Here is a 14,936-nt window from a genome sequence, read left to right as displayed (position 1 = left end):
GCATAAATATTTAATAGTGTTGGTTAGTGCAGGTGTTACAAAGACAGATGTTTCACACTTTGTGATTCATATAAAGCTGCTTTAAGTAATATTTTCATGTTAACAATAAATCAGCACTCCAGTTTCTGTCTGTCATACAGAGCTTTTTTTTTTTTTGACGATAACAGTTCAATATAGATTTTGTAGGCTAATGACATAAAAAAAAACATTTGGATCAGTCGAATAAAATATGTTTTTATAGTTCACTTTATTCAGTATATTTTGTCTTATTTGTTATATATATATATATATATGTATATATATATATATATATATATATATATATATATACATATATATATACACCAAAGTGCTTCACATAAAAGTGCAAAAAGTGCAATAAAATACAGAATTGACAAAGGTAACAAACAAAAAAACAAACAAAAACAAAACAAAATTAAATTTAAAATAAATTAAAAGAAGATGGGATATTTTTAAAGGCACTGTGGGATTACTAGGGGACACTATTCCCTAGCACTGGCCGGAGGGAAAAAAAAGAGGTGAGAGGTCAAGCGTATTTTCTTAACATCTTTATTTGTGAATTTCATATTTTACAAACAACAGAAAATATGGAACAAGGCAGACAGTTACAGAAATATGCAGCGCCTGGACCAGTCCTGGACCGGTCCTGGACTGGAAAGGCAGAGGTGTCCCCATTACCTCTCAGTAGCAAGTGTCCCAGTAAACCACGACAGTGACCGTGAGCCATCATGACCCCAAAACTGAAGCAGCTACTGCTTAGCCACATTTGACTAAACCAAACACTTGTGATTTCTCTAAGGCAGGGGTCTCAAACTTGCGGCCCGCGGGCCAATTGTGGCCCTCGTGATGATATTTAGTGTCCCTCACCTTGATATGAAAGTTTATTGTGAGTTTTATATGAATGTCTCTTTACCGTGTTGTGTGTGGAAGGTCCCTTTATTGCTCCAGCTGGAGCTTTGTTTCACTTGTTTCTATGACGACGTTAACAAAAAGAAAGGCAGCTGCTACCGGAGCGTTTATTATCTGCCGTGTTGTTGTTACCGGAAGAAGTGGAAATGTTATGGAATGTCATTTTGTGTCTTTTTAAAAAAAAATTGTGTCTTTTTTTGGTAATTTTGTGTCTTTTTTTAAATTAATTTTGTGTCTTTTTAAAGTAATTTAGTTTTTTTCTTTCATTTTGTGTCTTTTTTGGTCATTTTGTGTCTTTTTTAAGTAATGTAGTTTTTTTCTTTCATTTTGTGTAATTTCTTTAGTAATTTTGTATCTTTTTTTGTTCATTTTGTGTCTTTTTTGGTCATTTTGTGTCTTTTTTTGGTAATTTTGTCTTTTTTTGTAATTTTTTGTTTTATTTTGGTAATTTTGTGTCTTCTTTTAATAATGTTGTCTTTTTTAGTAATTTTGTGTATTTTCTTCAGTCATTTTGTGTGTTTTTTGGTCATTTTGTGTCTTTTTGAAGTAATGTAGTTTTTTTCTTTCATTTTGTGTCATTTCTTTAGTAATTTTGTATCTTTTTTTGTTCATTTTGTGTCTTTTTTAAGTAATTTTGTGTCTTTCTTTGGTCATTTTGTGTCTTTTTTAAGTAGTTTTGTGTCTTTTTTCTGTCATTTCGTGTCTTTTTTTTTGTAAATTTGTGTCTTTTCTTGGTCATTTTGATACTGCCTCCAGCGGCCCCCAGATAATTTGAGTTTCAGACCCCTGCTTTACTCCGTTATGAGCAAGTTGATGTTTCCTACAGTCGTGTGCCGGCTTGAATACCTTTTGTCAATAACGGTTAGATAAAATGCACAAGTTAAATACAATAATATTCCTAAAGGATGCTTTGAAATTCCTGCGTGACTACAACCAGTCAGCCTGTTAATGTACGGACGAGTCGAGCAGCGCTGCAGGTCCACCTGGCAGCCGTCCACCTCGCCGCTCTGGCTGCAGAAAAATCACAGATTGGTGGATGTTTTCACCAAAGCTATAATGTCCCACATGAGGCAGTGTTTTGCTTCCTTTACTGTGTATGTCTGAGTGTGTGTGTGTGTGTGTGTGTGTGTGTGTGTGTGTGTGTGTTTGAGCACACGTTTTCCCTCTCTCCCTGGTGGTGCTGGGGTGTTTGGCAGGATAAATATAGCTGCGTTGGTGTAAAGCTGTTTTCTCCTCGGCTTTTGTAGCTTTAATCAAAAGCAATCTGGAGGAGGGAGGAATGGAAGGGAAAGAGGGGGTGAGAGAGGGAGAACAGGATGAGGGAGGGAGGGAGGGAGAGAGGGGTTGGTGGGGAGGAAGGGAGGGTGGCCGATGCCAGAGTGTTTTATTTTAGCTCTCTTTAAAGAGTCATTGGGGAGTGTTCAGGAGTAATGAGAACCCTGGTGGCTGCAGGAGAGGGACTGACTCTAACCTCCCCTCCACCAAAAAAAGACAAAATGTGTTAAAAAAGACACAAAATGAGTAAAAAAAAGACATAAAATGAGTAAAAAAAGACATAAAATGAGTAAAAAAAAGACACAAAATGACCAAAAAATGTCACAAAATTACCAAAAAAGAAACAATTGAAGAGACAAAATGACCACAAAAAACCCGACAGAAGACACAAAATGGAAAAAAAAGACACAAAATGAAATAAAGACACAAAATGACCAAAAACAGACACAAAATGAAAAAAAGACCCAAAACTACTAAAAAAGACACAAAATGACCAAAAAAAGACACAAAATGACCAAAAAGAAACAATTGAGGACAGAAAATGACAAAAAAAAAGAAATAAAATGACCAAAAAAAGACACAAAATTAAAAAAAAGACACAAAATGACAAAAAAAAGACACAAAATTACCAAAAAAGAAACAATTGAGGAGACAAAATTACCACAAAAAAACACAGACACAAAATGAAAAAAAAAAAAAAAACAAAATGACTAAAAAAAGACACAAAATGACCAAAAAAAGACACAAAATGACAAAAAAAAGACACAAAATGACAAAAAAAAAGACACAAAACGACCAAAAAAAGACACAAAATGACCAAAAAAGACACAATTGAGGAGACAAAATTTCCACAAAAAAAACACAGACACAAAATGAAAAAACCCAAAACAAAATGACTAAAAGACACAAAATGACCAAAAAAAAGACACAAAATGACCAAAAAAAGACACAAAATTACCACAAAAAAAACACAAAATGACAAAAAAAAGACAAAAAATAGACACAAAATGACAAAAAAAAAGACACAAAACCACCAAAAAAAGACACAAAACCACCAAAAAAAGACACAAAATGACCAAAAAAAGACACAAAACCACCAAAGAAAGACACAAAATGATGGGAGGCTGGCCGATGCCAGAGGTTTTCTTTGATCTCTCTTTAAAGAGTCCTTGGGGAGTGTTGAGGAGTAATGAGGACCCTGGTGGCTGCAGGAGAGGGACTGACTCTAACCTCCATCCTCTCCCTGTCTCTTTATTTCCCGCCCAGCCTCACTTCCCCTGTCACCTCCTTCTTCCTCATCCTGCCTCTGATGTCACACAGCACCATGACTATGGCTGTTCACACTGCAGGCCCTCATGCTCCGCTCTGTCCTGCCGGATGAATCCTCGTATCTATTCTAGGACGTAACCCACATCCTTTTATCGATACGAACTGACAGCAGCGTTGACGAGATGTGTGCAAACAGGAACAGTCATCACAGACGTCACGTTTATTTTAACGCTTTTTTACTTGGTGTTTATACCAGTCCAGTTGGCTGATATTGGCTTCCTTTAACCCTGTGGAGCGTCCAAATAATCAGCTCCAAATAATCCAGACTTGTTGCCTCCATCCAGACTAGAAAACAAAGCAGCGTGGAGCCCTACTGTAAATTTACCTCTAAAGTTCTGGCTGTAAACTCCATGAGGCCAGTTTCAGTTTGATGATGATATACCAAGTAAAACTGGAGACAAGCTCAAATAGATTTAGTATCAAATGATAGAACTGGATGGAACCCTCTAATATGTTAGATTTGACACCTTTGTTCACATTTGACACATTTAAAATTATTTATTGAGCATGATAGTGTTTTGAAAGTTTAAAAAAGATTCAAAATCACATTTTATGTTGGACTAAAGGACCAAAAAAGACACAAAATGACCAAAAAAGACACAAAATGAAAAAAAAGACACAAAATGACCAAAAAGACACAACAAAAGACACAAAATGACTAAAAAAAGACACAAAATGACCAAAAAAGACATAAAATAAAAAAAACAACACAAAATGTATCATTGTTTTCAAGACAACCTCACCTATATGACCTGATTATTTTTTTCATTTTTCTTTCTTTTTTAATTTTGAACACAAAAAACACACATAAAATTACAAAAAACACATGCAAACACACTCAAAACACACCAAAAACATAATAAAAATACAAAAGCACACAAAATTACAAAAAAAACACATAAAAAACAAAGAAATGACAAAAACACAGATAAAAACACGAAGAAAAAATTTCTGCAAAAAAAATAAAATCATGCTAATACACTTTGAGATGTTTTCTTTTTTTAGAAGGATGAGTGTGATTGTTGTTCAGTGAGTGTGTGTTCCTGGTGTGATCGCTGGTCTGGCCACGACTTCATGTCATCAGACGATGATTTGCTCTGAATTCTGTGTATAAAAACAAAAAAATCCCAAACTTATTGTCACAGTATCTCTCTGAGTTGTGTGTCCCCATGTAGGTCAAATGCTTTGGGATCCCATTTTGTAGCTCAGCAACCAGCATGCTATATCTTAATATGCAGAAGTTCTTCAGTAGTTAATCATCTTGTCCTCTATAAATCAGTGCTTTTGTTTTTTTCTCCCAGCCTGTGACTGTTTCTGGAGCTATTTTGGAGCTTTTAACTACATCTCAGCGTCCCACTCAGTGGATAGACTTTATTAAGCTCACGCTGAGGATCAGATACTTCACAAACACTAGTAAGAGTTTAGACTGCTCCTTCAAATATAAATAAAAAAACAGCAACTTTAGACTAATCATGACTAGTAAACTTTTAGAAAAATGATGTTGATGAAGAGCCAATTTGTGGTTGAAATGTTCTTTTTTTCTAAATGAAAAGTAAAATTCTTACAGGGACCGTTCTACAGTCTTGTAGTCTTTGGGAAGCAGAAATCACTGTACAGTAGGGGTGTGCCATATCGTATCGTTCACGATAATATCGGTATATTTTTTTTATGGTTAAAAAAATGCATATCATGATATTGGCAACATTCCTACTTCTTGATGTAGTGGCGTAAGGTTGACACTTACACAACTGTATATATATATATATATATATATATATATATATATATATACAAATATATATATATATATATACAAATATATATATATATATATATATATATATATATATATATATATATATATACAAACACACTGCTGCATTATACCGTTCGTTAGCCACGAGCTAACATTAGCTAACAATTAGAAGAATCCACCACAGAACTTACAAGAAGACTGTCAAAATAAGATGCCTTAAATAAAACATATTTATTATCCTTTATAAAATGTAATTAAAATATGCCCCCAGAAACCCCGAAATGGTTATTTTTATTATTTGCTCATACTCAAGAGTCAAGAGTAAACTTTTTTTGTATTTGGCAGCTGTTGAGATTTGCACTTCACAATAGATTTTAGATTTTTATTTATTTATACGGACTAAAAAATCATATTTTCTATATCTTTTGGAGTATTTCGTAATATCGTCAAGAATATCGTTATCGCAAAAATAGCCTGAAATATCGTGATTTTCTTTTAGGGCCAGTTTTTGGACTCAGATAAAATATGTGTATGTTTTGCACATTGGATTACAGCAAACTCCACCGACTGACGGAAAATTGTAAGATGCTGCCAAAAGCTGCAGGAAATGACTCGTACTAGCACGTTTTGGGCAGATGACTAAGTTCAATAATTGATTTTTTTTTTTGTTAAAATCTAGTTTATACACTTCTCAAAGTCAGTGATTCCCAAAGAGAGGGGTACTTCTGCAGTTATACATGGATATACTATTTGAATAAGATATAAAAAATATATACTGTTTATCCATATATTGTCAAAATATATCGATATATCTTTTATTTCGATGTATCGCCCCCAAAAAAGATTCAAAATCACATTTTATGTTGGTCTAAAGGAGTAAAAAAGACACAAAATGACCAAAAAAAGACACAAAATGACTAAAAAAGACACAAAAAGACTAAAAAAAGACACAAAGAGACATAAAATGACCAAAAAAGACACAAAATGACTAAAAAAACAACAATAATAAATAAGAACTTTAACACATTAAATAACATTAAAACTAAACTAGGCACAAACAAACATCAAACATAATCATCATCAGGATTTTTTGTTAAAATCTAGTTTATACACTTCTCAAAGTCAGTGATTCCCAAAGAGAGGGGTACTTCTGCAGTTACCAGGGGGTACATGGATAAACTATTTGAATAAGATATTAAAAATATATACTGTTTATCCATATATTGTCAAAATATATCGATATATCTTTTATTTCGATGTATTGCCCAAAAAAAAAATTCAAAATCACATTTTATGTTGGTCTAAAGGAGTAAAAAAGACACAAAATGACCAAAAAAAGACACAAAGAGACATAAAAACACACAAAATGACTAAAAAAAGACAGAAAATTACTAAAAAAGACACAAAATGACAAAAAAAAGACACAAAGAGACATAAAATGACCAAAAAAAGACACAAAATGACTAAAAAAACAACAATAATAAATAAGAACTGTAACACATTATATATATATATATATATATATATATATAACACAAAATATATACTGTTTATCCATATATTGTCAAAATATATCGATATATCTTTTATTTCGATGTATCGTCCAGCCCTAACTGGTTCAATAGAACTCTATGCAACCCACATCTTTTTCTGTGGGAGCAAGATGTAAAATTATATCTACGTACATAAATATAATTATAGACAGAGCAATGTGAGTGTGATGTTAAATCCTCACTTTCAAATAACGTGCACACTGTATGTGTTACATTCTGAAGAAACACGTTCTGTCTTTGTGTTGCCAACTGTTGATGTTTCTGCGTGCACGCATCACGAAATGTCAGGTGCAAAAAAAAAAAAAGAGAATCTGGACGCTCGGCGGTGTTGTAGTGTGCGAACACGGCCAATGTATAGTCGCTGTGCATATGTGTGATGCGACAAATGGAAAGAAAGAAGACGGGAGCTCTTATTTTGGCAGCGAGCTGGATATCCTGTCATTATCCAGTTGGCTTTGTGTGCTGGGCTGGGAGGCCAGGAGCAGTGGAAGCCAAGCTGCTCGCTGCTAGAGCCGCCATGATGTTGATCTTAAAACGCTTCCATTAAAGCCTTCTTCTGGACCACTCGCTGGCAGCACGCCAGCTCTTTAGGAAGTGATTGTTCCACTTCCTGTTTGACAGTCGCTGCGACTGAAGCCGGGCGTCACTTTGTGGTTGGCAGTCTGGGCCCAGATGGTTCCTACTGGCTGCAGGCAGCAGAGGATAGTTACTTCCTGTTGGGAACATTATCCTGATGCTAATGTCAGCTGCATTAAATATAATATATGTATAAATATAAATATATAAACATGTCCAGTACTGGAAATCAGCTGTTCTCAATTGGTCATTTAATGTGGTTTTTTTTTTTGTCATTTTGTGTCTTTTTTGGTCATTTTGTGTCTTTTTTTAGTCATTTTGTGTTTTTTTGGGTCAATTTGTGTCTTTTTTAGTCATTTTGTGTCTTTTTTTTGGTCATTTTGTGTCTTTTTTTTGTCATTTTGTGTCTTTTTTGGTCATGTTGTGTCTTTTTTTAGTCATTTTGTGTCTTTTTTGGTCATTTTGTGTCTTTTTTTTAGTCATTGTGTGTCTTTTTTGGTCATTTTGTGTTTTTTTGGTCATTTTGTGTCTTTTTTTTGTCATTTTTTGTCTTTTTTGGTCATTTTGTTTCTTATTTGGTCATTTTGTGTTTTTTTAGTCATTTTGTGTCTTTTGTGGTCATTTTGTGTCTTTTTTTGGTCATTTTGTTTCTTTTTTGGTCATTTTGTGTCTTTTTTTGGTCATGTTGTGTCTTTTTTAGTCATTTTGTGTCTTTTTTGGTCATTTTGTGTCTTTTTTTGGTCATGTTGTGTCTTTTTTAGTCATTTTGTGTCCTTTTTGGTCATTTTGTGTCTTTTTTTTGGTCATTTTGTGTCTTTTTTTGGGTCATTTTGTGTCTTTTGTGGTCATTTTGTTTGTTTTTTGGTCATTTTGTGTCTTTTTGTGGCCAATTTGAGTCCTTTTTTGCTTAATTTTATGTAATTTTTAAATCATTTTGTGTCTTTTTTTGATCATTTTGTGGTCGATTTGATTCTTTTTTGGGTAATTTTGTGTCTTTTCTGACAAATCCTAAAGTTCTTACTTTCCAAGCAGTCTCTGTCTTGAAGCTGACTGTTACACACTCAGGAGGTCAGAATGGACCTTTAAACTTATAGCAAAGGACTTAGATTAAAAGTAACAATAAAATATAAAAAATATATATAAATGCACAGACAGAGAGATGTTTTAGTTGTTGTTTGCTTCATTATTTGTCCAAAATCCGACTCGAACAGGTTGAGAACTACTGCTGTAGATGTATCTTATATACTGTATGTGTGATGCTCTAATCTGCTTCATAATGAAGACTTGTGTCCTTTTATTTCCAGGTGATCTGGGTGTGTAATAACTGCCGGAAGCAGCAGGAGATCCTGACCAAGCCAGGCGACTGGTTCACCGGTCCGGAAGGGAAACCCGCTGGCCTCGGTTCAGCCGTCAGCGAGCCGTCTGTGTGCCAAACGCTCGGGGACAAGAAGCTCCGGTCCCGCTCCCAAGCGCCCCCCAACTCCACCACCGCAATCCAAGACCCCAACCGGCCCGGCGCACCAGGGACCACGCCGGGCATCGACCTCCGGTCACGTAGCGAGCCACCACGAGACACGTAAGGACTTTAACCCTGTGGAGCGTCCAAAAGCTCCAAATAATCCAGACTTGTTGCCTCCATCCAGACTAGAAAACAAAGCAGCGTGGAGCCCTACTGTAAATTTACCTCTAAAGTTCTGGCTGTAAACTCCATGAGGCCAGTTTCAGTTTGATGATGATATACCAAGTAAAACTGGAGACAAGCTCAAATAGATTTAGTATCAAATGATAGAACTGGATGGAACCCTCTTATATGGTAGATTTGACACCTTTGGTCACATTTGCAACATTTAAAATTCTTTATTGAGCATGATGTTTTGAAAGTTAAAAGAAAAATTCAAAATCACATTTTATGTTGGTCTAAAGGAGTAAAATAGACACAAAATGACCAAAAAAAGACACAAAATGACCAAAAAAAGACACAAAATGACTAAAAAAGACACAAAATGACCAAAAAAAAGACACAAAGAGACATAAAATGACCAAAAAAAGACACAAAATGACTAAAAAAAGACACAAAAAGACACTAAATGACCAAAAAAAGACACAAAATGACTAAAAAAATACACAAAATGACCAAAAAAAAGACACAAAGAGACATAAAATGACCAAAAAAAGACACAAAATGACTAAAAAAAGACACTAAATGAACAAAAAAAATACACAAAATGACTAAAAAAAGACACAAAGAGACATAAAATTACTAAAAAAACAACAATAATAAATAAGAACTTTAACACATTAAATAACATTAAAACTAAACTAGACACAAACAAACATCAAACAAACTCATCATCAGGATTATTAGACTAAAGACATTATGAAACTGTTCACAGACTAACAGACTAGTAGAGTAAAGTTTAACATGTGTAATTGTTGGAGTGTTTTCTCTCCGCCATCAGAAACAAAGCAGTCCTTTTAGAAGATGTTAATATTAGTGTTATTGAGCATTATCTCCTGCATTCATCATGTGCTTCCTTTATACAGAGGTGCATTATGTCCCTTCAGCGTGTCTGTGTCCTTGTTTCCTCTGTCACTCAGTCTAATGGAAGAATGCAGCCGGCTCCAGAACACTGGACAGCAGAACATGTTGCTGCTCATGACTTTCCATTAGTCCACACTAACACTAACAATGAAATCACATGCACAGTCACACCAGTCTTATTTATTAGGTATGAGTTTAATAGTGATGTAATAAGCTTCGGCAATATCAATGTCAATAGCTCTCACCTATTCTTGTTTTATTTTATTTTATTTATTTATTTATTTATTTATTTTTACACATTTACATACAAGACATACTAGTGAAAAAGGGTACTAAGGATAATTATTAATAAAAATAAATAAATAAAAAGATGTGGGGAGAACCCCCATTAAGAAAAAGACAAACATAAAAAGCCATAAATATCTTGAATGTATAATTCATCCATTTCCATATTTAAACTATTAACTCCATGACAGCCAGAACAGAAAAATAGGAAAATATATGGTAGCAATAGAAACTTATGTATAAGACATTAAAATTAAAATAAAGAAAAAATTACTGATCTTTATCCCAATCCTGAATGAATAGTTCCAATTAAATATATATATATATATATATATATATATATATATATATATATATATATTTTTTTTTTTTAAATAAAATTTAAATAAAAATAAAAATCCTCGTCTGTTTTAAAAAAAAATAATTAAATTAATTAATTTATTAATTAATTTTTTGAAACACATTTACATACAAGACATACAAGTAAACAAGGGTACTAAGGATAATCATTAAAAAAAAAAAAAAAGATGTGGGAAGAGCCCCCATGAAGAAAAAGACAAACATAAAAAGCCATACATATCTTGAATGTATAATTCATCCATTTCCATATTTAATATGGCATATAATATAATAAAAAAAAAAAATATATATATATATATATATATATATTATTTTAATTTAAATAAAAAAAAAAATGTGTATATATATATATATATATATATTTTAATATATATATATTTGTATGTATATATATTTTTTATTTATTAATTTATATATATATATATATATATATATATATATATATATATATATATATATATATATATATATATATATATTTAAATATAATTAAAATGGAATCATAATGAATGCTTCCAATTTAATATGTTTGTCTTTTTTGAAAATAAAATAAAATAAATAAATAAAAATCCTCGTCTGTCAATAACTCTCACCTGTTCTTTCCTTCTCCTCTTCTCTCCGTCCACATGTTGATCGCTCCCCAGGAGAAATGGACGAGGAGGCGGTCGGGGAGGGGCCCGGCCCGGTCAGCCCCGTCTGCAGACCCAGGTCTCCATGGACCGGGACCTCCGGGGGGAGTCCCGGGAGCGCAGGGAGAGCCGGCGTCTGTCGAAGGGACGCTCTCTGGAGCACGACCCTGTAGGAGGAGGAGGAGGAGGAGGAGGAGGAGGAGTAAGACGGACAGAAGAGGGGGGCTACCACCACATGGACCACAGCGGGGCCCCCCCTCGCCAAGCAGGGCCGGTCCCTCCTGGAGGCCGGGGCCACCCGGGCAGCGTGCAGGGCCGTGGCGTGGGCGGGGAGGTGGGGGGTCAGAGGACGCTGGGGGGGGTGGAGGGGGGGCCACACGAACACACACTTTCTCAGCAACTTCCTCCCCCCGAACTCCGAGAGCCCCCCTGCTCGGCCCCCGGCCAGCAGGGCGCCGCGGTGAGGCGGACCAAACGGGAGAAGGCCGACAGCATGCTGCGCAACGATTCGCTGAGCTCCGACCAATCGGAGTCTCTGCGTCCGCCGCCGCCCAGACCCTACAAGTCCAAACGGGGGCCGGGGGGGGCCGGGGGCAAGAGGCAGACCAGCGTCAGCAGCTCGGAGGAGGAGGGGGGCACCACGCCCGAGTACAGCAGCTGTGAGGACGCCGAGATCGAAAGTGTCAGCGAGAGAGGTGAGAGACGGCGTCAGGCATCACTTTAGTCCCAGAGTGGAAAATAACTGTTGTTGATTTTAGACGGAGACGATACGGAGAGTATTGACATCTGTCGTTTCATTCATTAGTTTATCCGTCCGTCATGGTCGGAGCAGAGGCCGTTTCAGTTTCAGAGAACTGGAGGGAACCATCATCACACCACTGCTTTCTGCCAGTTTCTTACACTGTTTAGCCAAAGACAAAAAAAACTAAATTACTTAATTACTTAAAATGACCAAAAGAAGACACAAAATTATTAAAAAAGACACAAAATTATTGAAAAAGACACAAAATTATTAAAAAAGACACTAAATTATTAAAAAAAGACACAAAATTATTAAAAAGGACACAAAATTATTACAAAAAAGACACAAAATTATTAAAAAAGACACAAAATTATTACAAAAAAGACACAAAATTACAAAAGAAGACACAATTATTAAAAAAGACACAAAATTATTAAAAAAGACACAAAATTACAAAAGAAGACACAAAATTACCAAAAAAGACAAAAAATATTTTAAAAAGACACAAAAATTATTAATAAAGACACAAAATTATTAAAAATGACACAAAATTACAAACGAAGATACAAAATTACCAAAAAAGACACAAAATTATTAAAAAAGACACAAAATTATTAAAAAAGACACAAAATTATTTTTTTTAAAAAGGACAGAAAATGACCCAAAAAAAGCACAGAATTACCAAAAAAAAAGACACAAAATTACCCAACAAAGTAATTAAAGGGACCTTCCACACACAACACGGTAAAGTGCCATTCATATAAAACTCACATTAAACTTTCATATCAAGGTGGGGGCCACAAAAAAGTGAAATAGTTTTACATATCGCATTGTTAAATAACAATCTTGGAACTGACCCTCTTCACAGTGTTTGTCTTGTGAGTCCTGCGAGCCGCGTGTTAACTGTTAACTCATTTTTATTTTCTCCGTTCCTGGAGGCGACCAGAGTCTCAGTGTCTCCGACTACTGCTCTGTGTAAATGAGCCTGATAAGGTCATTAGGACGGGACAGGGATATAAAAATAACACAGAATTTACAGTTCTTGAGCCATTTACAAGCCTCTCCAGACGGGACTATGTGCAGTAATAAAGATAATTTAAATAAATAATGATAAAAGCCAATTTATTTCACACACTTGCACTCTATTATGTTTAATTAGTGCACTGTATGAGGTATGGGGCGCTGCACTTCAGTGTGTGTGTGTGTGTGTGTGTGTGTGTGAACACTCCCACTGTAACACTATGATGGGAGGTGAGTGTAGGAAGTGGAGGGAGCTGTTTAGTCTCAGTGTGCCGTCTTCATTCAGACTTTGAATGTGGGGACGTCTCTACTGAAACTCTGGTTCAGTGATCAGGACAGGTAAGACTGCTCTGACATCACCTGCTGGTTTGTGGGAAAACTGTTTTATTCTGTCCTTTGAAATGCCTTTTGGTCATTTAATGTCTTTTTTGGTAATTTTGTGTCTATTTTGATCATTTTGTGGGGTTTTTTGTCATTTTGTGTCTTTTTTTGTCATTTTGTGGGGTTTTTGGTCATTTTGTGTCTATTTTTGATCATTTTGTGGTCAAATTGTGTCTTTTTGTCATTTTGTGGCTTTATTTGGTCATTTTGCATCTTTTTTGGTCATTTGTGTCTCTTTTTGATCATTTTGTGTCTCTTTTTGATCATTTTGTGGTCAATTGTGTCTTTTTTTGGTCATTTTGATACTGCCTCCAGCAGTGGTCCAGCAGTAAGAAGTGTGTAACCGTCAGCTTCAAGCCAGAGACTCCCTGTAAAGTAATAACTTGATACTTTGGGATTTGTCAGAAAAGACACAAAATTACCCAAAAAAGAATCAAATTGACCACAAAATGACACAAAATGATCAAAAAAAGACAGAAAATGACCAAAAAAAGACACAAAATTATCAAAAAAGACACAAAATTACCAAAAAAAGGAATTAAAGATCTTTAGACACAGTTTTTTTGCAGTGCAACAAGAAGCTTTCTAGCAGATTTATGTCGTGCCGTTGTGTGTTCAGAAACAAAACACCTTCTGCAACATTCCCTAACTCCTGAGCAGCGTAGCAGCGTGCATGTTAACCAGAGTGTGAGAGCCCGTGTGTGTGTGTGTGTGTGTGTGTGTGTGTGTGTGTGTCTCCCGTGTGTCATATTGTATTGTTTTCAGCCCGGCCCTACGGGGGGACAGTCCCACACTGAGCGTACATGTGTGTGTTGTTAGTGTGTGTGTGTGTGTGTGTGTGGGGCGGTTTGACCCCAGTTAATCCCAGCGTTGGCCCCGAGCGCCTCACATAGACAACCATGTCCCCAAGCCTGAGAACACACTAATGTCATGTCCAAGCTGCGTTATGTCACTTCACCACTTCTTCACTACTGCTATGTGTCCAACATAGGGCTGGGCGATATGGACCAACAGTCATATCCCCATATATTTAAACTGGATATCCATAAACGATATATATCCTGATATTTTTATCACAAAGTGAGAGAAATGTTCAGTCAAAGTCAAATCTGACATGTTACAAGTAGTTTTATTGAAACTGTTTATTTAAGTGAACATAAATACTGTGTAACAACAGGAATACCTTTTTTTTTTTTTTAAATCAAAGCTCCATAAAGTGCACATTTAAATAATACAAATTATTTATTAATATCAATAATTATTAAATTCAAAACATTCCAACATGTCCCTGAAATTTTTGAAAAAACAATGACTTTTTCTGGAAAATGTGATACTGTGCAACTAAATCATGTCGCTTTTGAAGTGGGATTGTATAAAGTATTTATGCATGTATCATATACAGCAGTGGTGGAAGAAGTATTCAGATCCTTTACTGCAGTAAAAGTACTAATACCACACTGTGAAATTACTCCAATACAAGTAAAAGTCCTGCATTCAAAACTTACTGAAGTAAAAGTACAAAAGTTTCAGCATCAAAATGTACTTAAAGTATCAAAAG

At 35.1% G+C, this 14,936-nt stretch overlaps 1 protein-coding gene across 1 annotated transcript in view; it reads left to right on the top strand.

The window, feature by feature from the left end:
- LOC131993744 (regulating synaptic membrane exocytosis protein 1-like) overlaps positions 1 to 14,936 on the top strand; it is a 142,287-nt gene that overhangs the window by 60,110 nt on the left and 67,241 nt on the right. Inside the window, exons 5-6 of the mRNA XM_059359751.1 lie at positions 8,724 to 8,995; positions 11,251 to 11,930. Of these exons, the coding sequence (XP_059215734.1) occupies positions 8,724 to 8,995; positions 11,251 to 11,930 (952 nt within the window). The remainder of the gene's footprint in view (positions 1 to 8,723; positions 8,996 to 11,250; positions 11,931 to 14,936) is intronic.

Source organism: Centropristis striata, chromosome 20 (assembly GCF_030273125.1).
Source record: "Centropristis striata isolate RG_2023a ecotype Rhode Island chromosome 20, C.striata_1.0, whole genome shotgun sequence".
Taxonomy (NCBI): Eukaryota; Metazoa; Chordata; class Actinopteri; order Perciformes; family Serranidae; genus Centropristis; species Centropristis striata.
This window is presented reverse-complemented; position numbering and strand designations above follow the sequence as displayed.